The sequence below is a fragment of the Polyodon spathula genome, chromosome 16 (genome assembly GCF_017654505.1).
Source record: "Polyodon spathula isolate WHYD16114869_AA chromosome 16, ASM1765450v1, whole genome shotgun sequence".
Classification (NCBI taxonomy): domain Eukaryota; kingdom Metazoa; phylum Chordata; class Actinopteri; order Acipenseriformes; family Polyodontidae; genus Polyodon; species Polyodon spathula.
The window spans coordinates 28495638-28522690 of record NC_054549.1 but is presented as its reverse complement, the minus strand read 5'-3'; the positions used below and the strand labels follow the sequence as shown (position 1 = coordinate 28522690).

Here is a 27053-nt window from a genome sequence, read left to right as displayed (position 1 = left end):
ATGGAGTCTTCCATACTGTACATAAAAACATTGTATCACATGATGTGCTTTAGGGGGTGCAAAAGGCTGTTGCCATTACAGCTGTGTGTTTAAGAGGTACTTTTATGCATTTTTGCTTTTTGCATTTAATGTGTTCAGTTGGGTTCCACAGTTGTCTAAGGCACTAGGCTTTCCCCAGCCCTGACATGTAATATAATCTGCTTCTGATCATGCTGGGAATGTGACAGGATCCCCGAGTTGGAATGCGCTAGCTTATGGATAATCCTTATAGGTGTTAGTGCGAGGGTGGATGTCCAGAGTGGAACTTGATATTTTCCACACTAGTGTAAGCCAGGCTGCCAAACCTAGGAGAAAGTATTGATGAGCAACAGCTGGAGGGAAGAAACTGAACTTTAACTTTATTCCTGCCTGAACCCAGATCCAATGAGTTTCAACACGGCATGTCCGTTATTAGGGGCAATCGTTTATATAGTAGACATTTTTCCTGAAAGCTATATAGTTTATATTTAATTATACAGTACTACTGTATGTGAGGGCATCTGCAACAACAACAAAATTCATTGAGAGCTAGTTGGCACAGCAAGTTAATTTACGAGTCTCTCTGGAGGACTCTGAACAATTGCCAGTCTCTGTTTGTCAGAAGCCCAGGACTCAAGGGAGTGTTCAGATTAGAACCAAGGGGCACTCGCTTGCAGAGTTTGGAGAGGAAGTCCCTGTGTTTCCTGTGTCGTTCACTTTTCACCAGTACTGCATTGACAAGCACCAAAAACAAATCAAAGATCAAAGATGTATGTGTCTTTTAATAGCATGTTTTACATAATCCGTTATTTCTTTAAAAAGCAACAGTTTCATAAATTACTGTAACTTAACAGATAAGTGCATACAGTTTGCCTTAGTGGTGTGAAAATGCCATTAGCCTGCAGCTTGTAAAATTTGATTGGGCTACAAACATTTTCTTTTTGGTAACTTGACTTTTAGTTTCATGTATATTAAAACAAATGATGCGGTCAAATAACAACTGCAGAACATCAGTGTCAAAAGTGTTTCTTTTTTGGTTTTGTTTAATAAAATACTTTGGGTAGGAAAGGGAAGTAGATAAGCACCAGTCAGTTAAGTTGTTTGCTAGTGCTGAGGAAGGACTCTCAAATGCTTGTTCATTTCATCAAAGCTTAAAGCTTCTAATCTTTTGAGGTCTAGTTGACACTCTGAAGACCGTGGCTTAAAACGGTAAGGAACTGGCAGGATTTAACATGAAATATTTAGTGTCTTTTTACATTGCTTTGCAGTTTTTTTGTAGGCTTTGTAGTCGGCTCCATGCTTTGCTTGGTTCCTGTCTCCAGTGTAGAACAAAGTGCTTTGCATGTGCTGTACAGCTTGTATCGTTAAAATATTTAAAAGGAAAATCCCACAAAGCTGCTCTGTGGTGCAGTGGTTCACCATGTTGACAGCAACTATATTATTACATCCCACAAAAAACAATTAATACTCAGTTAAAGTAAGAACCTTACTAAGCGAACATCTCTAGGGTAAATGTGTCCTTCAAACTAAAAGGGATAGATTGATTTTAGAAGCGATTTTTTACAATCACAGTCTATACTGCAATTGATTTTACAGTAAACTGAACATCAGCACAGTGGATTTAATTATTATTATTATTTTTTGTTATGACCAACACGGCTACTATGCATTTATTTAATTAACAAACAGGTTTAGTGTAAAATTTCAGTTGTCCATTATGGATGAGCATGAATATGAAAAATGTGGTTGGGGTCAGTTCCTGTTTTTCAATTCCAATTCCTTTTCAAAATCAGTTGCCAGTTCCAATTCCCATTCCCTTTAAATTAATGCCAACACATCATTGATCAAAATTGCAATTCGCATTATTCTGTTAAAATGAGCTTTTCACAGTGGCAACACATCCTTTGAAGGAGTTGGAATTGGTTTTAACATGGAATTGGAATTGACCCCAACCCTGACTGGAAATTAATTGTGTTCCCTTCTGTTGACTTTTAATATTGGAACGAAAATGGAGTTAACAATTCAATTTTAGGAGTTGTTTATGCTGTGTTGGTTTTTCATCACCTCATCTTGGAAAAAGCGAGGGGGAAAAGGAGACACCTTGCCAATAGAATTTCTACAAACCTCCCCCTGCAGTCACCACGGAAACTGCCTTTGTCTATTCCCTGTGATTTGTGCCTCACCATTCCGCCTCCTCACTTGTTGTTTATCTGGGCGCAGCTGTAATATTCAGTGCCGTCCCTTATAACTATTGAAGTGGCACCGATAAGGCACACCAGGTAATGAATAGTGTCTTGCAGGCACATTGTTCAAGGGCCTTTTCATAATGGATTTGATTTCCTGTTATTGCATGGCTGATGGCACTGATTAGATGCCAGGATTGTGAATGTGTGTGTTTTTGTATCTGGATTTAACTCCTTGATGATTTTAAACAGTAAGGTTATCTCTGTTTAAATCCAAGTTTCTTCCCATACTGTTGTAGCATCGGGTGGATTTAATCAAAACGTTCTACGCCCCATTGAGCTGTGCAGTTTCCATATTCCATGCTGCTATTCAATCAAAATTCAAGACATAGTTGGAAATATCCCAAACATGCTGGTTAAAAGTATAGCAAAAGTCAGAGAGTGGGTTGGGTTATATTTCATACCCATACCAAGCAACTACAAACATTGCTAATATTGATCTCCAGTTGAAAACGTTCATCCTTAGCTGATGGATTAGTCTGTTTTTATTAATGAAGGAAAAAAACTAACAAACATGAATTTATCATAACAATCTGCTGAGTATGTATAGCACACACAGCGGAGAGCAGCGGGTGATTGAAAAATGATCCTGGGCAAGTGGCTCACAATTAATTCCTCAATCTCCATTCTGCTGGAATCATCAACGTTGTCTGTTCCAGCAAATCTCATAGAGATCAGAAGGGCCAAAAAGCCATTGCCCTCACAGATTTTTAGAAAAAGTAGTTGCAGAAAAAGTGTATAACATTTATTTACACTTTGACGTGACTGTCCAGCATAGTGACACTCTATCAGGATGCCGTGCACACTAGACTGCAGAGCGAGAGGAGGGTTGCTTGCATCTTCATTGTCAGATGTTTGTACCTCTTTTTTTTCTTCAGCTCAATAGATTTAACTATGATAACCAAACAAGAAATGTTTAAAGATCTGAGAATGGTAGAGGGACAGGCTGCCGATTTGCTACATTGAGGACGTACATTATTCAGACTGATTTGTTAAATTCCCCAAATTATGTGGTATTTGAGCATATGAATGTCGGCATAAGTGCATACTTCCATACTGTGAATTTGCAGTAGGTTAGTGGTGTACTTTCTTCAGTGCAAAAACACTTTGTTTATAATGCTAAAAGGAATCTGCAAAGCGACAGTGTTTTGTTATTTTTGAGGTTTAAGTGTGTATTACTGAACACTGAATAAGGGAGAGACAGTACACTTGGTATAATTACTCTTTCTGAGAGCTGTCTGTTACCCCCAGTACATCTATAGAAGTGGCAGCTATGTTCCTTCACATGGTTTCCTAGTTTTCTTCATAGATACTGGATAGTGTAATTACTGATTGAATTTGCTATCTAACTAAAATGATATGCTGTCTAATTTTTAATTTAAAAAAAAAAGTAAAATAAAAATACATTTACATCTGTAATTATCTGCATAGTAATTAGGTGAGATTTAATTAAGGATGAGAGGTCCCTGTTAAAAAGACCACCTGTAACCCTGGGAACAAAACCTGGCTATTGCCATTATTTTGTTTCATTTTCAAGATCAGCCTGTATTCAGGACAGAACAAAAAAAAAAAAAAACTGTATGTCATGCAAAGCAACAGATTGAGACCCATTTTTTTTCTGGGTCGCATCTCGCAATGTGGCTGGTACATCATTCCTAGTATCATTTACTTATGGACTTTGACAAATGCCTTTTTAATCTTTTACAGTGTTGCTCAAAATACATTTAATTTCCTGTGTGTCCCAATACCGTTTGATTAATTATTATTTTTGTATTTTACACTGCTTCCTCTGCAGTATTATAAACTAACTTTATAGTGTTTCTCAGCATGACACTTAAAACCATGCTGCTGCTTACCGACCATAGACAACCCACAGGTCTAGCCAGTGATTGATATGCATCCGAGTAAACTGGGGCAGTGAAAAGAAAATCCTTGGCCTGTAAGTAGCTCTGCTTTGGAGGGAAGCAGGTGGCAGATGACACCCACCAATGTACACATCTGAACAGATTGACATTGCCAGAACTCTCTAGACAAATGGTGCGTTTACAGGGAGTGATTCTAGACTGGCTCCTCGGTGCCGGGGCATACTGTAACATTTATACACAGTAACAGCAGGAGATACCGTTCTGATATTTCAATGCCCTGTTATTCTATATTGAGGTCTGGCAAAGCTCATTTGGTTTCAGCAGTTGAAACTCAAACTATGAAAGCAAAAATACATGCCTATGTTTCTTCTGAATATTTTTAACAGGTGCCATTGGTTTCTTTGTATCTGTTTGAATTTGGTGGAGTCAATCAGTACGTTTACATGAGCGTAAAAATTCAGATATTTTTTTTCCGGAAAACTAAGCTTTCGGAAAGCTAATTCCAATATCAAAAGTATTGTAAACACAGTTTTCGGAAAATGTATCAGAATATTCAGAAAGTCAGTTTTTGGAAAACAGCACTTAGAAATTTCAGAATAAATTCAGAAAACTAACAAAATGTCTATCATGTAAGCACACTTATTGAAATAGCTTACTGCGCATGTGTACCTTTTCTCCTGCACGTGGTTTTAAAAAACAGAGAAAATAATAATAATCTGCAATCAGTCTGCATGCATCTATTTATCTAGTTAGGGATAAAGTAATACATTTGTTAAAGTCTGTATGTATTTGTTAATAGCCCATAGTAAAGAGGCAAATGTTTTCCAGTTTTAAAATAACATGAGAATTTAAAATAATGTCTGCAAAAGAAACTTGTAATATAGAACAGGATGAGCTGTTGGAAAGGCTGGTTGCACACTGTGGGGAATCTGAATAGAGGTATAGGATAGTAATCTTTTTAATTTAAGACCTGACACTTCGATAAAGCACTGGAGTTATTGGATTGGTCTCCGTTCTGTTGCAGAAATGTCCGGTCTTCAAATCGTATTTAGGCTACTACAGTACTTTGCATGCAAAAATATCCTGTGTTTTCCAAAAACTTCAATCCATGTATACAGTTGAATTCTAATTAGAGTTTCTATTGTTAATCATGTAAACACAGAAAACTGACGTTTTTAAGAAAATCAGTTTTCTGAATTTTCAGTTTTCAGAAAACATTAGTTTTCGTGAAAATGCTTTGTCATGTAAATGTACTGAATGACTCAGAGTGGCTCGACTTGTTTTTATTGAAATTATTGTGATATTGGCTTTTTAGTAACCACCCCCCTTTCCAAAATGATTAGTCCTTTTGTTCCAAATTGTGATATTTTATCTCTAACCCCAATTTTAAATTGACTTGAAAACACCTCAAAAGTCAACACTATTCAAGAATTTAAAGGCCAATATTAAAAATAGCAGTGCCAAATACCTTGTTTTACTTTGTTCACATTATCTCCAGATTTTCAGTTATAGAAATGTATTGTGTTGTATTTTTTAACTAAAATAACTGGATATACTGTATAGTATGTTTCAATTTTAGGCTTGAAGTTGCCAGTGGGTGCAGGAAATAACACATTTATTCCCAGTTAAGGCATTGGAGATGGACTCCTTAACATGATTGTTTTGACCATTTTCAACATAATCCAGTCATTAAGGGTTGCGCTCCAGCATTCCCTTACATAAGCAGAAGTGAACAGGAAACATATTCTTGTCATCAGCTTGGGAAATCAATACCATGACTTTGGGGCTGCACTTATTGCAACTTGACATATGATGCCATAGTGTAACTTCTAGACCTGTAGATACTGTACAACAGTTCAACCCACTGTGATAGTGCTCCAGGTTGATGGTTTAAATTATATAACGTAAGGGGAATGAAGCTGCCATTTTGTAGGGTTTTTAAACTGTATTTTTGTATAGTGTCACGAAGGCTGTCATTGGTATGTACGTGTGTTTGCTCATTTTATTTTATTTTTTTCATTATAAGGCGCACGGGAACTGTTTAATTACTCATCAAGTTCTGTTCCACAAAGATTTTTTTAGCTTATTTAATATACAGTAGTGTTTTTGACCCCAAACGCTGCCTTGGATGTCAATTAAAATTATAGACCAATTTGTATAGGTTGATTTACTGTGCTGCAAGACATTTAACTACATTATATACTATATAATCCTTTCCCCCCCTGTATCAGATGATGGCCCATACTCCAAGGGGAGCAAGAACCCTGCAGGGACAGAGCATTCCCTCGCTCCAAGAAGGCAGAGTATACCAGGTAATGTAAGATTATTCTCCACTGATGGAGATGGACTTGAGGCAGGCAGGTGTACATACTGCAAGTCACACTTTAAAACTGTAGGGATCACTTTTGATTACGGGGCATGAGTAGCGATTTAATTACATTGTAACAACTGGGTAATTACCCACGATTCCTGATCTTAATTGGTTACTGTTGTGCAATTGCAGGAAAATTGCCTTGTGAACAACATTTTGTTATCTGCTGTAATTTGCTGGTAACCCCGTAGTACAGGCCATTTAATTCCATGTATTCCACCAGTAATTGGCACGCAAGAGCAGGGCGCATTGGTAGGTACCCAGTTATTATCATGTTCTTGAATGGTTATGCATGCCATGTAATCTAGAGTGCTAACGTCAGGCATACACTCTAGCTAGAGAGCTGATTACAATTGTGATGAAACATGTAAAGGAGCTTTTTTTTTTTTTTTTTTTTTTTTTTGTAGCACAAGCTAACGATCATTGTCTGTGGGTTTATGGAGGCTGTCGGACTGTTCGACTGCCTGTTTTTAATCATTTACTGAACCCCTTGTCCAGTGGCGGAGTTTCAAAATGTGTTGGTACCGGAAGGTTGTCAGTCTGTTTGACAGTCTGTTATCCAGTTAGGAGGAAACTTGAAAAGGGCATTCAGGGAGCAGGGTGTACTGGTCTGTCCATTCGTACTCCATATCAGACTTCCGTTTTTACGTATATTCGATTGTAAAGAAACTGGGGCATTCAGTTATTGAGAGGATTAGAATCTGGGGGCGCATAGAGGCATCTGGCTATATGTATGTCAAACTTAGATTTTTACCTATGCATACATTAGATGTAGGTCATATAATCTACTTGATCATGTTAGTGATAGCTTTCATTTTGAACTTCCAGCCGTGGCTGGGGATACATGTCATTGACACGCTTGTTTATTGTGGCTTGCACATCCCCATTCAACTGGTGGAGTAAATTGTTATTTGAATACAATTAGATCATATTTGCATTTTCCCTTGGGTTAGGATACTACTAGTATATACGTGTATTTTTAAAAAATAAGCGTTCATTTGAAAACAAATACAAGAAAACCAAATATATTTGCAGCTGTTCGTATGAAAATGCAAAGTCCCTTTTAACAAAGCATAGAAGAGGTGGAAAATTGCTCCTTGAAATCTAGTTACTTAGCCCTTGGCTGGTTGAGCAGAGTTCCGTGGTTTTATCCCTGTGCAAGTGGTTTAACCCTTGGAGTGCTGTCTACCAATATATTTGCCCTTAAGCCTTCATTTAGAAATCTAGATGTATGTTTGTAAGAGTATACTTTTCACTCTGAGTGTTTCACAGCCTTACCACAGAGCCTTGTATGGGTTTTTTTGTTCATTACACTATGGTATATAATGCTATTAGTTATGGATAGTTCACAGTCTTTGTTTAATGTTGTTTTATGACAACTCTACGATGACTGTATTTTATTATGAAGGAGGGTAAAAAGTGTTGTGACTACTTCAGATTAGGGCTAATTCCTGAATCTTCATTTTGTGATGGTTGGAAACTGGACACTAGCCCACATCAGAAAAAGCACCAGCGAATTCCATACAGTTCACCATATCTGACAGAGACCCAGAACTGATGAATATCCCAGAGCTCTTCGTGCAATTAGCTGTTTTGCTTCCAGCCCTGTATGACCTTAAAGCAAATGTATCCCAATTTCAGTTGAGCACTTCTAAAAATAGAGATACACATAGACTTGCTCCAGTTGTATTCAGTTCTGACCTTCATGTACAGCAATTTGTTAGTTATTGATTGTTATTCAATCTAACAATTTAAGACTGCTGTAGAGAAGGATCAGTCTGTAGAAAAAGACAATGGTAATCAGTTCACAATGCAATCCATTTCAATTTGAATTAAGTGTCAATGTTGCTATTGTTTCATTACTCTGTATCTGTATATTTGACAGGTTTGAGTTTGGTACATTGTTCAGATTTGATGGTATGTATCAGAAGAAGTTACTATGTTGTGCTCGCTCTTCTGTTATTGACCAGACCCAATGGCGGAAGGGGATGGATTGATAGAAAGTGTAAATCTATTTCTAAATCAACTAATTCAAATTTTCTTATTTAATTTAATTTTAATTTGTGTTTTGTGTTAAACACGCTATCATATTGTTAAGCCACAAGTGAGGCATTTGATGTGTTTTCTACAGCATTGCCATTAATATCTGGTGCATTTTCTGTTCACAGAGGAGTTTAGGGGAGTTACGATAGTGGAACTAATAAAGAAAGAAGGCAGTACTCTGGGGTTGACCATCTCTGGTGGAACAGATAAAGACGGAAAACCAAGAGTGTCGAACTTGAGATCTGGGGGTCTGGCTGCAAGGTAAGCACTGGAGGAACTCAAAAGAGACTGTAAAATAAACAGTTCCAACCTTTTCCAGGTATATTAGGTCTTTTTACTATAAAGACAACAAAGTTCAGTTTGTACAAAGCAGAACATTTAAAAAAGTGTTGGCAGTTGGGTTGGTTGTATTTTGTCTTCCCTAGTCTAAAATAGCCTTTTCTTACAACACTTGCTGTTACACCAATATACTTTTTGCAATGAACCTTATGACAGCTTACAAGCTATTTCTTTTGATTTTCATGGTGTGTTTTGCAGAAGCGACCAGCTAAATGTGGGTGACTACATCAAATCGGTGAATGGGATAAACTTGACCAAGCTGCGGCATGATGAAATCATCAGCCTCTTGAAGAATGTGGGCGAGCGTGTGGTCCTGGAAGTGGAGTATGAGCTGCCCCCTGCTGGTAGGAATTTGAGTACTATCTATGCTTCCAAACGAGGGGTGGGTGAGAGAGGGACTAATGAAATATTAAGCTGCGCTTCTCTTGTTGCAGATCTCCAGAGCGTTTTCACCTATGCTAGGATGTTTTTTAAAGTATTGGCTGCAGACAAGTTCTCATTCTATTAGTTCACATGGCTGATTTTAAGATAATCTGCAAAAACCTTGAGCACTTCATGGAAATCACTGGTATCCAAAAGAAAGTCTAGCCGAAAAGATTATAGCAAAAAAACAAAAATTGGCAAGTACATACTTTGCAGGTAGAATCAGGCTCAAGGGCAAAGCTGTATTAGTTTTGACAAAATGTATGGGGCACAAGCAATTTAGAGGCTAACACACTTAGGAGATACTGACATGCTTTTGATGAGAAATAAAATGCAGGTCCCACACATTGTAACAATCTTGGAGCATTTACTGAGCTTGTATTTTATTGAGGTTTTTCACTGTGGTGGATGAATAATCTGTTCATTGCAAAAATGTTTAACTGAAAGATTTTGATAAAAGTGTCCATACTTTCAGAAAGACTTTCTTATTAAAGCAACACAATAATAATAGGTTTCCCCTAAAAGGTACAATACTGTCGCTTTAAGTTAGGAATTGTAACTTGACTTCATTAGTTTAAAATTAACTGGTGCTAGACTGGAGCTACATTAAGTTCACAATCCATCTCAAATGTACCATGTGTAAAAAGCCTTGCAATTTGAGTGGAAAATCCTATTCACTCAAAAAATTAAAAGATGTACACAGTAACTCCCCTCTATTCTGAAATGATCACTGTAGCTGAGAATGACAGACAGTCTTCACCCCACTAATTTAATTTGTGTTTGTTTTATATTAGCTCTACAAAGATGAAAGGTGAATTGTGGAAAACACTAAACTCTTTCCAGAAATGTAAATCTAGCCCCCAGGGTCTTGACTGCTATGTTTCACAAATGGTAACTTCAGAAACCTAGCCACAGGAGACTTGATTGCAGCATTGAAACCTCTGAGTAATTGGTAGAAACGTGCAACTGGAATGATGCAAGCATCTCCTATGTGTTTTATCTATCAAAATTTGGACCACATTTTTTAAACGGTAAATTCATATTATCTAGAACACATGGATGTCAAATGTTATTTTAAAAGATACACATTTGAAAATGTTGAATTAAGAACAACTACTGTCACTGGTAGAGACTGTACTGTGTAATGCCATCCCACAGTGGTCTTGAGCAGTGATCTGAAACACAACGCTTAAAAGAAACTGGCAGAATAATATTTCATATTTTTTTCAAGGTTTCAAGCATCTTTGGAGTTGCATCATGCCCAGTGGGAAATGGGAATCATATTTAGAATTGATAGTGTGAAATTGTTATAGCTGGCCACCATGAAACCTTTCAATGTATCTTGACTGATTTTTTTTTTTTTTTATTGTAGTTTTAATTTTGCACCATATTATTGCTTTGTATTTTTATACAGTTTCAAACAAAACATCCCCAGGGTAGGCCAAAACCTCTTAACAGTTTGTTAAAAATACACTTCTATGGAATCTGCCATAAAAAGTTTTTTTTTTTTTTTTTCAAACTGCACAAGTAGACTTGGTGGAAAGAGGTTCTTGAAAATGCAAATGAACTATAAAAATGTGCATTTCAATGCAAGTATGATGTATTTTGGAGAGAAATCCAATCCAGCCCTTTGCATAACATGTGTTGGTTGTCTTTGCTCTCCTGTCTAGACTGTTGGATTGTAAAACGGGGATTGTGTTTACTCAGTACTGACCCGCTTCCTCTTCTCTCCAGCTCCTGATAGCAGCTCAGGTGTAATTTCGAAGACAATCGAGATCTGTCTGCATAAGGAAGGCAACAGCTTTGGCTTTGTGTTGAGAGGTTTGCATCAATTTTAGGTTTTTTATTGCGGTACTATAAAAATGGCAGTACTCCAATTTTTCTAAAGGTCAACTGTTGCCTTTTAAGTACCCAAATAAAAAGATTGTCAGTTCCCACAGGGAAAAAAAATATATATAACTTTTTAACCACAGGCTTTATAAAGATATACAGCAGGCAGCAAGTCAAACTTTTACAAGCCATTTTGATGCAGTTTTTCTTGTCTATGCACACTTTTTGGCTTGTCACCGGACAGTCAAGTAAACACACAACTCATAAGAGACGAGGCTGTTGGAGACCATTCAGACGCTGCTTGGGGATGTAGATCCTGGACTATTTGTAGCTGTGTGATTCCCTTAACAGCGGTGCAGCGTGAGGTGGACATTGTTTCATTTTGCAAATTGTGATTTCAGGGGGAGCTCATGAAGACTGGCACAAATCACGGCCATTGGTGGTGACCTATGTGAGACCTGGTGGCCCAGCAGACAGGTACAATTTCAGTATATTGAATCAGCTATCTAAGAAGAAAATGAATCATGAAACCTCATACACAATTAGTTAGATTCTCAAAGCACAGTTACCAGGCCAGAATGAACTACTTTTAAAAAGAGAAATTCCACCTGTTGTGCATTAATATGCAGAGATACAGTGATACAAAAGCAAACCAAGTGGTTTGGAGTTTCTCAAAAAAGGTTTTGATTATTTAAATCTTTTACCTGGTTCCACGTCTCACACGTGATGGTCCCGATTTAACTGCTTTGTATCATGATGTAGTATTGCTTTCTGAATCCAGTGAATATTTTCATCTTTTAATTGCAGGCATTAGTTAGCCATGCACAGTATATGGAACAGCAATAAGCCAGTTTTACATGCTGAGGTTGTCTGTTGGGTATAGCCATGCAAACTGTGCTTTAAGAATTGAAACACTCTTTGTCTCTAAGCTTAATAGAAAGTTACACCTGCCAAACTGTAGAGAATTAATGTCTTTAAATGTAAAATGTATTTTAAAAAAATCATCTCAACTGTAGATTATCTATGGGGGATTTTTACATGCAACTCATTTCTTAAAAAAATAGACACATATTTGTGACAAAAATTGATTTAAATATCCTTTTTTAACTAGCAACTTTGTTTGAGTCTGAAATGTCAGTTACCATAACTACTAGGATTCGTCGTGTTAGAATAACTGTGTATCATCCTGGTGACTTTAAAACAAAAACATTTTAAAATGCTACCGTGGCCTCAAGAAGGCTCTAAAACATGCCTTCTCTCTAAGTTCAGCTGATACACCAGAGTGTAACCATTAACACGTCCCCCTGACACACAACCAAGTGGATGTGAGAAATGCTACTCTTCAAGTAAAGGGTTTTCAAGACAAAAAGGTTAAAGACATTCTGTATATTTCCATATCTGTGCTTTTGATTCCATTTATTTTTTTGAATCCTACGATTTAAGTTTTAAACCATGTTTGCTTTTAAATCCAGTGTATCTTTGGAAGAATATTGCTTAGCGCTGCATTGTTTTAGTCAACAAAAGAAAAAAAGAAGTTGACATGTTGGACTTAAAAGCGAAGGTGTTAAACTTTGCTTTAGAACTGGATTATTGGCGTTAGTACATTTTCTGTGTAAGCCAAATAAAAGATGGAGTTGCTTTCTTGTCAGTGTCCTTGTGCATCTCACCCTCCTCCACTGGCAAATTTATGCTGCTGCTGCTTTCAAAGATTCTCACTGGAAAACCAAACTTTGACAAGTTGGAATCCCTTCCATCTGTACTGTACTTGCTTGGGAATTGGGTACATACATATTTTAAAACCATAACCTATGAAGGAAGAGATGTTTTTAGAGCAGAAAGAGTGGCATGGAAAATTCCAGAAGGCCCTAGTACATTGTATCTACTATATAGTACAAAATGTCCTTTCAGCATCCCAGTCTATCTGCTTTTAAGGTTGAATTGTCAAAATTCAACATAAAATGCACTTAATGTATTTTGCATTATGGTCTTCCAATCACCCCGTTTATTCACTGGGTGGTATCAAGTCAACTGTGATTGTTGCTCTGCCCTAGTCAGCAGTAATGCATGGGCAAATTTCAGCTGTCCTTGTTCTCTACAGGGAAGGGACCCTGAAAGCCAGTGACCGTCTCCTGAGCGTAGATGGGATACCCCTGCACACTGTGCCACATGCTGAAGCCCTCAATGCGCTTGCCCAGTGTGGCCAAGAGGCCCTCTTCCAAATCGAGTATGACGTTTCCATCATGGGTAAGAAGGTTTTCAGCTTCTTTGGGGTGGGCTACTACTGGGGTGGCCGAGCATTGTCTCGCAGGGTTTTTATAAGCATATAAATGCCCTTTGCTTGTTCCATCTTCTGACACCTTAATTTTACAGGATTATATCATTTGTGTGATGGATAATGTTTTAGAGCCAAGTTCTTATCTGCTGTCCTAGTTTAATGTTTTTTATAGTGCTGTCCAGCTTAGTGAAACTGTGGGACAGGTGAATAATACAAGCAGTGTGGATGTTTGTATAAGGATGTACACAAAGCTTTTTGCAATTTTTTGTTTTACCTTTAAACTGGGATTTTAGCATAGCACACAGTGTCCAGTTATTTTACTGTAGTTTCCTGGCTGGGGTTAAACTCTGATTTAAGATTTTATGGTGTAATGTGAACATTTACAAGCATGTTAGAATGTAGTTAAACTGTTTAGAATTGTCATTTAAAGGTTCCACGCTGACCTAGTTGCTAAGAGCAGGTATTTGGCTTGCTTAATAGTTGTATTGTCCCTGAATAAAATATCCGGGTAATTGATTGGACAGATGTTCCTCAGCAAAGAAATTTAACAATATCTTGTCTCATCCGTATTGTGTTAAATCCATATAGTGCCTTTTGGTGTTCTGGAATGTCGAGATTCCAACTCACTCCTCCATATTCCGCTGCCTTTGATAATGAGTGTATTTAGCTTCCACTTGATTACTGATGCAAATCACTCCGTGTTTTCAATTTGGCTGAACAGCAGGCTCCTGACCTTCTGACGACGATATGATTTGACCTCTTCAAAACCAAATGTGTTCCCATAACTGCTGCTTTCCTGCAAAGGGATCTCTGCCCCTTATTTACTGCTAATAATACTCTTTCTAATATGATGTCATTTAGTAATGCAAGTGGTGTGCGTATAAAGCACTTTACAGGAGGCTAAATGCTTCTGTCGTTTAAAAGCCATTTCTAAGCATCTTAACCTTTTTTAAGGGTCATATTCTCCCCGTCTACACACTTCAAAAGTCAACAGGAAAAAGTTGAGCGGGTTTGCAAATGCAGCTGACATCTGTTCCCGAGGAATGCCAATCTCCAGTACTTCCGCTTAGCTTCTCCATTGAAACAACCCATATGTGGCATTATGGAGAAATGTACTTTGGAAATACTTCTTAGCCGCTTGTTAAAGGAAACCATCTTTAAATCCAGAGTTCTCTATTTCAAAGTTCTCCCTCGTTATAAAATGACTTGTGCTGCAGAACTGTATGGTCATGGCTTCTGTTTGCCTTAAAATGGCATTCCACTAGTATCTGCAACCTGAAAATACGTAGGGAGTGCAGTAATCATGATGCTTTTGCTAAATGTCAGACCATGGATTTACTAATTACTACTGTTACCCCACAGATGCAGAATTTATTTTAATAACATTTGATCTAAAGGCCATAGTGCATGGAGTGCAGGGCAAGTCATAGGGTTGGGATCTTTTTGGCTCATATCCTGATTGCACCAACCTGTCAATATTGGGATCCGTAGAGAACGCTGCACAGGCTTTTTTGCGGTGATTAATTAACATTTTTGGTTTTGCGTTTGGTTTACCTAGATTCTGTAACGAACGCATCAGGCCCTCTTCTGGTGGAGATCGCAAAACCTCCAGGATCGAATCTGGGGATCACCTTGTCAACAGGGTTGCATCGGAACAAACAAGTCATAGTCATTGAGAAGATCAAAGCCGCAAGCGTGGTCGACAGGTAAGGCAAAGTCAGCTTTAAAGATCGAGGAATCTGCCTTTGCGATATTGTGCCGCTTCTTATCACAGCCTCAAAGAGCACTGCCTCGCCAGTTTAAGATGCTGGTGTCCAGTAACACTGTCATTAAAAGTTAAATAGAACAGTTTACAAATTAGGCAACCTGGAATTGGTTTTTAGCGTACAGGCCATATCCATTTTTCTCAAACACTAATAACTATATTGCAACTCTACTGTTCATCAGTCAGGGTGCATGGAATTTAGGATTTCTGCAATAAGCTGGCATTTCTTTTTTTAATGGCAACAGTTTTATATAGGCTAATTGGTTAAAGAGATTTTTAATTGCTTTTCATGACTTGGTCCTGACAGCTCTTCAGATATATTCATGAACTCCTGTGTTGCTGATGGTGGGTAACTAATGATGCAGAGTCATTTTTATACATCCCTGAATGAAGAGTGTCATTTAATATTAATTTGATTATCACATAAACTGCTTTTGTCATCATTCCATGAATTTAAACACTCAATCAAGTCCTGACGTGAAACTATAAGAAACTTATTAAAGATTTCTTCACGTTTTAGTGTGCTTAGTTTCTTATACTGTAGTTATACCCCTTAAAGGACATACTTATGCATGTATTCGATGTGCTTGGCAAGATAGTACTAGCAGAATAGGCCAATGTATTGGGATGTGTTAGCACCATTCAAAAATAAAATAAACATTCATGTGGATTTTAATTATTCTGATTATGTATTTATCACGTTTTAAATGGTAATATTAATAGATGATCTCATCACAGAGTCTGGCTTTTTGCACATTTAACATTTTTTCACAATATAAAGAAGGTAGTGAGTTGTTATCTGCAATACATACTCAGTTAAATTTTTTAATTATTATGTTATTATATACTGTTATTTTAATGGTGTCAGAGTTGGTACGGCATCAGCGAACTGAAGAAAAAAAAATCCCAGTTTTTCACTTGGACAGTGCAAGAAACTGAAGTTCAAATCAATGCCTACAGTAAAACAGTGCAGTGTTGCGTAACTAAATACTGAACTGTTCTCCTACTGCAAGTCATTCCACACGTATAATTAGCGAAGTGTCTCCCCAACCCCCACCCCTGGTCGTACCTTTTCTATGCTTTTTTTCCAGTATGCAAAAAGCAATATGTAAGAATCTAAAACATGCTATTAAAAACCAGTGCAATAATTCAGTGGGGGATGGGGGAGGTGAAATGACGACAATAATACAGTACCAGTAAGAAATTAATTACTTTCACCTCTGCCAAATACCTATGAGTACAGAAACAGTCATAAATGATGAATCACAAGATAATAAACAAACAAACACAAATATTATGCAAATTCTGAGTTAATTCAATAAATCCTTAGCAGTGTTTTTGCAATCTGTTTTGTTCTACCAGATGCGGTGCGTTGCATGTTGGGGATCACATCCTGTCTATCGATGGCACCAGTACGGAACACTGCTCAGTCCTGGAGGCCACTCAGCTGTTAGCCAGCACCTCTGAGAATGTTAAACTCGAGATCCTGTCTGCACACCACAGCCGACTGCCACTGAAACCCCAGGAAACAGGTGAGTGCTGGCTCTCAGGGTGGCGATCTTCATGCTTCAGTTGTTATTCCGCTATACTAGGTACAATCCAATGTGGTAATTGTAAGCATAGCATCAAGTTCAATTTGCATTGAGTTGTTACATTTCCTAACTCTTTATGGTTTTTGTTATCATTCTGGTGGTTCTGAGTTCTGTTGGTCAAATAATGAGTCAACCTAAACCACTCAGTGGGATAGTAACACTTTTTAAAGCTTACAGAAGATATTTAAAGCTATTTACACTTGAAACTACTCAATGTACCCATATTTCTGGATTTTATTAAACTTACATTCATTTATGATTCTAGTTTTTCTTTCTCTTACTATATGGGGAGATATTTTCACTCCAGTTGTTGCCCACGTCACTTACAGCTTAAATAAAACCACTTATCTTTCTTGTTTGCAGTTTATTCTCTGCAGGTTACTAAATGTTGCATTTGGAAGCTGACTGTACCTGTGCAGCATCTAGGCAGGTCCGCTACAGTTCATTTACTATTCAGAAATGCAACCTCTGCAGGATTAGGGTGGTTTTCAATTGTAAAATAGGCTTACTTTTTTTTTATCCTCTTTTAATGATCAAAATACCAATTTATTTGCACTGCATTAATCAAGATTAGGGATACATTTTCAAAACTGTTATAAGCTACCCAAACGTAAGTCGTTTTTTAAAGCCATCTTCCGATACATAGCATTACACAATACAGTCTGTGGCCTTGCCAATATTTGCCTTTATTTAGACCAGCAGTTGTGATGATAAATGCTTTTGCTTTATCAAGACTTGACAGCTGCTATTGTTGGTGGTGTTTTTTTATTAAGCTTGTCCAGAATGCTTTTGCTGCAGAGAAGTTTTATATATATATATATATATATATATATATATATATATATATATATATATATATATATATATATATATATATATATATATAAAATCGTGGGTGCACCTGCACGTGTAGTAGAAGGATCGAAAAATAAAACGTAATGGTTCCTCCTCCCCATCGTAGTTGTGTTCCCGTGCACTGTGTTTCAACGCAGAAGATTTAGCTTTTTCATATATTGGTCCCTGGCTTTGAAACACACCTTCATATGTGTAATAGTTTTTACACAGGTTTAATATTGCTTGTGCAATTATTAATTCTGACGGTTGTTTTCATGAAGCGTTTTGAGATGAAATGCTGCATAATTGTTTTTGCATTGTATTTTTGATTCCAGTAAAATCCAGAGATTCGAAGGTTTGTGCACATGCCAGGAATTCAAAGGTAATTCACAACCTCTGACAGTCTGTCAGGTACAGTCAACCATATATCAAATCTGTAAAATTGCATTTAAAATGAAAGATTTCTGCATTGGCGCTTGCTGCGTCTCTTTGTGGAAGTGTTTTTTTTTTTTTTTTTTAGTTATAAAAAAATATTTTGAAATAACACACCACTTGTTCCCTTTTATTTAGCATGCAGTAAATGGTTGAACTGTACAAATAAAAGTAGTGGTATCATTTTCTATTCAATAAATTGGTAAAATGGGCAACTGTAATCATATTAAAACCAGCTGCTCAAACCTCCATTTGAAAGGTCAAAATGAACAGGGTGATCTTTATTCCGAAGTAAAGTTTGAAAGAACTTCATTGGTCTAATTTGATCTATTTTGCTTGAATAAGCCAGCAGTCCTGTGTCTGCTGATGGTACTGTAGACTGCTGTATGTGGGGAGGGGAGTCAGTATAGAGAAATGGGGTGGCACTACATGATGTATATATCCATATGTATCAATATGTATATTTATACAAATACAGCATGTACATATAATCACGCATTTGTACCACTGCTTCAAGAATCCAGCTTTAAGGCCAGTTGGCTAATAAGAAACTGACTGATCTATACAGACAAACTACTCCTTGCAGGGTATTATTTATAGTGTGTGGGTAATTTTTATACTTTCAATTTAAGCTTGAAATGTTCACTGCTGGAAGAATAGAGATGGTCTGCTTTACCGCTTCAGAAATTAGGTATATGTTGGGGTAGCTTCCCAATCAAGCTTGTATTTTACATGCAAGTTAACCTTTTTTTTTAGCTTTTCTAATGTGATGATACCAGGGGTGTATAAGAGTATTTTAAAAAGAAATGTAGGATACCAAGTCTAGAGGGAAAGGAAAAGTTAAATGCTTGAAATGAGTAGGTATTGCAGATCACTATTTTTTTTTATGCACTTTGGGGTGGCTTGCCATAAAAGGTGCTATATAAAAATAAATTGAGTGATTTTTTTAATCGATTCAGTATAAACTGTAAGAATTGTATGGATTGATTTAAGCTTAGAAGATAAAATTCAGATCAGCAGTGTACAAAATAGGATAATTGAAACAAACAGTTGGTATAAACATTTAATCTGAAACGTTTTACAGTTGCTGGGTGCATTCTACTTCTGTTTTAATTTTCGATTTAATCTGCTTCTCAATGTAAACTACAGTATGTTTAGTGTGTCGCGTTTCCGGTTTATTCTGAATTTTACGAAATAATACAGGATTTTTTTTTTTTCCACTGATTTTTATTCCTAATTTTTTATTTATTGTTCTATATTTTCCCGGTACTATTTTCTAGGAAATATACAATATTTTGATTGAAATCCTGTTTTATTTTGTCTCTGACGTTGTAATAAGCAGACCTACACTGTATCCTAGGATACAGTAGACTCTCGGGTGTCGGAGGATGAAATAACATTCAAACGTGGTTCTCTTTCACGTCACAAACACACTACACTATCGCCTGATTGTGTTAGCCAATCAAAGTCTGATTATTGTGGCAATTGCTGACATGAATAAACCTGGCTTGTTTTGTGCTGATGTCATGTTCATTCCTTCTGTAGATACTATTTCTGCCAGCACAGCGATTGTCCAAACATTTGCAAAGGAACAGCTAACTTAGGAAAACGTGGTTTCGACTTGCACAGATTCTGCTTCGTCATACATGCCAGGGACATTAAACTTAATCAGAAACCAGAACTGTTACGGATCATATTCCACATAGAAAGTGTGTAAAGATTTTTTCTCCCCGATTTTTACCGATGTTTTTTTAACACGGAACATTAAGTATGTTTGTTTTATTAATTTTAAAGCAATGCTGAAGCCATACCATACAGTTGTAAGAATTGTGTTCCTACAACTAAAATTGCATTTGGGGAGTGCTTGCTGATTTATATAGTATGACAAGAAGACAAAACTGTTGATGAATGCAACAGTCCCAATGCTGTATTACAAACTAGGATATACTTGTAGAACTGCTGTTTTGAGAGTGGACAATACATTGCGGTGCATTTGTAAATCTTGCATGCAGCAATAGCTGTCCTAATAGACCAGTGGCTGTATTGACAGTTTTAACTGTACATTTACTATTATTGTGGTCATACAGGGAATGTTTTGAGAGTTATGAGTGATTAAAATTAATGGTAGCATGTTTACAATACACATAATCATTTTTTTTTTTTTTTTTTTTTTTTTTTAAGAAAAATGTAATAAACCAGAAGGCATTTGTCGGTATTTGAAGATTTGCTGTTGCCTTCAAATTCAGTGGTATTAATCTTCTTTATAAGAGTAAGGCTTTTCAGTTTCAGCACTTCTAATATGTGCTAGGTGTTGGCATTTGCTGATGAAGATCAAATGAAACTCTCTCTATAAATTTATTTTCCAGAAATGTGGCTTTTTCAAAAGACATGCCTGATAAGCTTAGCGTAAGTCAGAGAAAGTAAGGATTTAAAATGATTATTTTAATTCTTTAAAGAAATGAGAATTCTACAACTCAACCTTTTCTTCTTTTTTTATTGCAATTCTCTGCACCGTCTTTGTGATTCATCGGTTAACCTGCTAGCTGGAAGTTTTTAAAGAGGCAGCACTTTTTTACGTCCTCATTTTTTGCCTAATGTGAAAACTAAATATCACTCTTCCAAAGATCCGGAAGGATTGAGGATGACCTCTTTTCACATTGTTTAAATAGAGAGACCTTTGAGCAGTTGCTAGTTGCCAATAACTGATTTAATATCAGCTTTTGCCCAATATTATGTATAATGTTAGTGGTTTTCCAGACGTATGCAGCAATGTAAGTATTCAGACAGACATGTACAGTATATCCCCAAAATCTAATAACTAAAGTGTGACATACAAATGTATAGCCTTACACCTCCACTATATCTCTACTGCCAGGATACTGCTATCCAAGACGACCATGGCTTCCCACTGGTAATAATACCTTCTGGTAAAAACCTTCTATTTTTTTTTTTACTGCAGGATTTAGAATTGGTCAGCTTGTGTGTCAAAAAAAGTGAACTTTTAAGGAGAGTTTTGCCTCAACGTTGATTGTGTTTTCATTTGCACTGTCTGTACGTTTTTTTTGCAAGTGAAAGTTTGGGTGTTGATTGTGCCAGAATCTACTGCTTAAAAAAATATAAACAATATATAGTTAGAAACAAGTGGGACGCAGATCCTCAACAGCCAATTGCAAAGGAAATTATTTTGCACAAGTTATTGAGAATATCTGAATCAGAGGGTATATTGCCTGTCCTTCAGAACATCATACTTCCATTTTTACAAGTGACAAGCACCTGCCATATAAATTGTATACATTTTATTAACAAATCTGAGAAAAACTAGTTCCAAAACAGGGCTGGGTGTAAGAAAATATGTTTTATCACCATTGCATTCTGAGATTGCTAAAGAACAAATCTTTTGTCTTATATGGTCATTGTTCTTATTCTGATGGTATTTTTTTTGTATACTTGTTTAAGTATAAGGACATCATTTTTCTTTTACAGTAAAAGTACAGAAGAGTGACCACCATCATTGCTGGGACCCCTGTGTCAATTATTGTCATACTCAGCACCCAGGACACTGCAAGACCACCACCTGGACCTCCTCCAACCCTCCCACCAACCAGGACTACTGCAAATGTAATTACAGTGCCATTCATTCCAGTTTTGCTGGGCATCTTAGCTACTCATAGGAGGATCGAAGCATATCATAGAACAAGTTCAGCAGTGGCTTATAACGTTGTCAGAATATAGGCCAGTGCCTTGCAGATTCCTGGCATGGCCTTTTCTGACAGATTCCTGGTTTCCATGAAGTCATGTTGACTTTTCACTGTTGTTTTTGTTTTATTTATTTTTGTATGGAAAAAACAAAAAAAACAACACAAATACTACAAAAGTCTGTACAGGGCCTTGCCAATGTTATTGGAAAATTAAGCAGGTAAGCTGAACCTCATAACATGTCATCTGATTTGAATGTTATGCGTAAGTCCTGAAGTACTAACAGAGCTGTTAGTTGGCTGTAAAATGGTTAGCAAATATTTGTCACAGTTTGACGTGTTACATTTTTGAGTATTTTGAGTTGCCTAGTTAGCTTTAGGGCAGCATATCTCACATGTTATTTGGTGATTTTGTATGAAAATGATCTGCCAGGATAAGAGCGTGGAACCAGTCAAATAGTAAAGACTGGTTCATACTTCAGTCTTGCCACAATTTCTCGTCTCTCTGGTTGTGCGACTGTCTGGCGATCCAAAAGAAAGTTGAATCCTTCCCTAGTGTAGCTGGTTGTGTCATGCCACGGTCTCAGGGTACTCACAAGACTTTATGAAATGGTCTTATGAAGTCCCAGGACAATATACAGGTGGCCAACATTGCCACCAATGGGGGAGAATGTGTTTAAACTGCTTCACTTTCTTTAAGTAGCTGAATTCTAACTACCTGGCTTTCAGTAGATTTACTTTAGCCCCCTGAATAAAATCTCAACCCTAACATCCAGCACCACAGCAACGCAGACCCAGAATGGAACAGTGAATCTCATTTTTAATCCCTCCCAATTCCAATTTCCATGTGGCATTAATCAGCTTACTGGCTTTAAATACTTCAGCAGGCTTTTCTGGTGTAAATATATGCAAAAGCTTGCCATTTTAGGTACAGTAGAAGATAATTTGCCTAAGCTTTGTTGGATAAAACACTGTCATCTTCCAGTATGAATCACTCTTCTGTATTTGGGTGTGTCACCTCTGTGTGTGTGTGTGTAGAAGAGTATATGTACTGCACCTACTGTATATCCCAGAACTGTGCATTACTGTACCTAGTAGTTAGACAATTTAGTTGCAGTATATTAATAGTTGCATAATATTAATACAACTGGGTTACAGTTATGGCCAGTACATTTTATGGAGTATAAGATAACATTTCCTCTGAGTATTGTGAATGTTAGTATTGTCTACCCAGTTTGTGCTTGTGTTTCTTCCTTGTTCAAGTTTGTTTCAGATCCCTGTTCTGTTTGTTCCTACAGTTTAAACATTTTCCCTGTTTGTGATCTCTCTCATTGTGATAGCTCTGGTGTCTACCAACTTTTCTCTGGGCTCCATGAGCACTGCAGGATTCTTCAGTCAGAACTCAAGCACTCTGCCACGCAACTCTCAGCCCGTGAGTCCTCGTAACACCATGATGAAGAGGAAGCAGAAGAAGAAGGAGCACAAGAGCTCATGTGCGTAGGGAATGGCTGCTCTTTCAACAACACTTTATTTTGATAACTGACTGAAATGATCTTAATGATCTCATCTGCTGATTTTGCAACCAGGCTTATGCTCTCTCCTCTTGCTTGTGCCCTGTCAGTGTCTCTAGCCTCCAGCACGGTGGGCCCAGGAGGTCAGATCATTCACACAGAGACCGGCGAGGTGATTCTGAGGGGGGACCCCCTGAATGGCTTCGGCATCCAGCTTCAGGGGGGAATCTTTGCCACAGAAACCCTCTCCTCACCGCCGCTCCTCCGCTTCATTGAACCTGACAGCTCAGCCGAGAGGTAAGCCTCACTTTAACATTAAGCCATTTTAAAAGTAGCTACTTCTTAATGCAACATTCCAAACCCTCTTGTACACAAGTGTAATATTACATAAAACCGAGTTGGTTTGTGATGCTGTTCAAGTACAAGCAAATAATTTTAATAAGCAAGTTGTCTCTCAAATTGTGTGGTGTCAGTATTCAAAATGTTTTTGCGTTTTACTGGCAATGTACAAGGAGTAGGCGGGATATTTTTCCCCTAAACTGAGGATTTCTGCGGTGATGAATACCCAGACTGGTGTCATAATGATATATTGTCACTAGAGGCTTTCATGATAAAACCGCTTCTGCTAGCTCATAATGTGCGCTAATCCTGTAGGCAAAGAACAAGCTAATTGGTTGTAGATGTAGATGAAACTATGTGAGACACATTTTATATAGTTTTCCAGGATATATTGTATTTAGTAGAAAAATTATTCAATTTAGAATTTTAAAAGAGTGCAACCCAGAAAATAGTATGACTAATGTACCAAAAGCACAGCTAGTAAAACAATTAAAAGGAAAATAATATAGGTTTCAGGTGATTTTAAAGTAGTCTGAAGTGTAGATAGTGGAAATAATTGGTGAGTGTTATGTGATGAGTTTGACTGATTCGATCATTTCTGATCAATGAATGAATTATAATTATCCTTGAGCTGGGTTTTCTGTAGTTATTAGTTGTGAACCTTTCAAACCTTTTCATGTTTTCTCATTTATCATACTGGAATATTGCTTGGTCACCTACAAGATTTATGACTTGCATGCTTCGTTGTGTAAAAGCAGTGTGTGATTTTTGTTTCTCTCTCTCTCTTAAATTTGCCATTTATTTTCAACAGAGCGATATCTCACTCGTTACATTGTCAATTCGGATCTGTCCAGGCCCATACTCACAAGAGTGTTTTCTTCTGAGCAAAAATAATTAACGCTTAAGTATTGAGTATGGCTGGCTGGGGGGGCTGTTTATTAATAATGTCCAAATGAGGTTAGCTAAGGCTTTATATACTGAAAGCTAAATACAGCTAGGGCAATACTTTGAATGAGAAATCCCTTTGGCAACTTCTGCTGTGCTGTGAAGTTACCCAAGTATGTCCAAATTCTAGCTTGACTAAATTCCTAGCTCTTGACCTTGTTCGTTTTCTATACTAGATTATTACTACAAAATTGAGTCAAGTTCTTTTAAAATGTGTGTTTTAGACCTTTCTGATGGAAAACAAATAAAATATGTCCCATAAAGGTTGATACTGTGTACCACTAGTCACAAATCAACATGAAGTTTCATCCCATCCACTCTTTTTATTTTAATTTGTAATAATTATCCTGACACTGTTACTTGTATTACTTATCCAAACAGACTTTAAAAGCATGAAGACATACAGGTCTCATTACTTACAGAGGTTACTGAGTGCATCTTCTGATTACACTGAGGGCAATATGCACTGTTCCTTCAGCACTGAATATATTTTCTGTGTGACACTCATAAGTTATATTACTGGACCCTTTTATCGATCTACGACCTGGAGACAAACTCAGATAATTTTCTAATCAATTTGAATCTGTTTAATGGGGTTCAGATCGTAGCCCATGGGCACTGAATTGTAGACTATGCATCAGTCATGGTATTAAAGAGGTGGCCTCTTAACCCTTGCTCGGTGTAATTGAAATTCCAAATGTAAAGCTTTCCTTGTAAAAGTTAAGTGTTTAATCTTTGCCATCTTGTAGTTCAGACCTGGAGTGAATTTTCAGAGTTGCTTGCAGCTCTTTTGTTTGTTGTTTTTTTTTTTTTTTTTTTTTTTGTAGTGTTTCCAGCTATTCGACGCCTGTACAGTTATATATTAACAATGTTCAATAAGCATCTAAGACAAAAATAATCACATTTCATTTGAGCAGCTTCTTGTCTTATTGGAAAGTACTTAACTCCTGCAGTTAATTAGTATAATTTCATGATACTTACTGTAATTCAAGAGGTAAAGTCATTGTGGTGGATATCAATCTTGGCTTTTTTTCAATATATGAAATAATATATTTTTTCCACAGCGAGTATTTTGATTGTCAACGTCAGATACAGAATCATATCTTGAGACCTACTTGTTTGATTTACCTTTTTAAATAGTTAAATTGTTTTAAAATTATAATCAAAGTATGAGTCTATGTGGTGTGTGTGTGTGTGTGTGTGTGTGTGTGTGTGTGTGTGTGTGTGTGTGTATATATATATATATATATATATATATATATATATATATATATATATATATACAGTGCCTATAGGAAGTCTACACCCCCTTTCAAAATTTGCCATACACCTTCCACTTCTTAATAATTGTATTGACCGTGCTCCAAAGGATGTTCAAGGCTTTTGATATTTTTTTTATACCCATCCCCTGATCTGTGCCTTTCAACAACTTTGTTCCAGCGTTATTTTTAAACGCCTTGGTGCTCATGGTTGAGTCCTTGGCTTTGAAATGCACTACCCAGCAGAGGGAACCTACATGAACTTCTGAATTTATCCTGAAATTATGTGAATCACTACAATTTAACACAGGTGGAAGCCACTTAACTGTGTGTGATTTTGAAGGTGATTTGGTTACAACTGAGTTAATTGAGGTACCGTGAATACTGTGGCTATTGTCAAGTGGTTGCTTAACATGCTGTCGTAGTCACTAATCGGAGAAAGTAATTCCCCATAATTACCTTTATTTGAGGAATTGGTGCCTTCATCGTGCCCTCTGAAAGCCAGTTCTTAAAGTTAAACCCCCCAAGACTTTCAACTGAAACAGAGAATACCTACAACCGTTTATGCCCCACCCCTGCTCACTTGTGATTGGACACCTGCATAACAAAGCAGGTCTTTGACTCTCCCATTGGTTAAACTTACTCAAGACCTTCAGCCGAGGCAGAGAATACCTTCTAATATTTATGTCCCGCCTCCACTCACTTACGATTGGACTGCCATAAAGAAAATGCAGGTCTTCTATTGGTTGATTTTATAGAAAATATATATATATATATATATATATATATATATATATATATATATATATATATATATATATATATATATAATGCAGATCGGCTATTTAGTTAGACACTAGCGAGGTCTGATTAACTAAATAACCAGACTAATTATATATTATATATATATATATTATATCTATATATATATATATATATATATATATATATATGTTATAGCTACAATGGAAAAATATATAAAGAAGATCCCAGATAATAAGGTTTCAGTCCAGTTTCTAATCCCAGACCAGCCCTCAGGGGAACAATTAATCCTTACTAATAATGTAATTGGTGTATTGTACAGCTATGTATAAATGAAAAGACGACGAAAACAAAATCTTCCAAATCGTGTTGGATAAACATGAGTACATTATAAAAGTAATTGCTTTTACTCCTTTGACTACCTTTCACTGTTTCCTCTGAAGAGGAGCAGACCAATATTGGCGAGATGGGCTGCTCTATATTGTACCAAAGTGAAGTCAATGTGTAAGATT

The 27053-nt window shown here is 36.8% G+C and overlaps 1 protein-coding gene across 3 annotated transcripts in view; it reads left to right on the top strand.

Annotated features, from left to right (window-relative positions):
* The window catches only part of LOC121329058 (glutamate receptor-interacting protein 2-like), a 185404-nt gene that overhangs the window by 140485 nt on the left and 17866 nt on the right, over positions 1-27053 (top strand). For all 3 annotated transcript variants that reach the window (XM_041274343.1, XM_041274342.1, XM_041274344.1), the window contains exons 2-12: positions 6358-6438; positions 8666-8801; positions 9078-9223; positions 11037-11123; positions 11534-11609; positions 13231-13376; positions 14966-15113; positions 16535-16704; positions 21514-21648; positions 23066-23218; positions 23347-23533. In XM_041274343.1, coding sequence (XP_041130277.1) covers positions 6358-6438; positions 8666-8801; positions 9078-9223; positions 11037-11123; positions 11534-11609; positions 13231-13376; positions 14966-15113; positions 16535-16704; positions 21514-21648; positions 23066-23218; positions 23347-23533 — 1465 coding nt within the window. The remainder of the gene's footprint in view (positions 1-6357; positions 6439-8665; positions 8802-9077; positions 9224-11036; positions 11124-11533; positions 11610-13230; positions 13377-14965; positions 15114-16534; positions 16705-21513; positions 21649-23065; positions 23219-23346; positions 23534-27053) is intronic.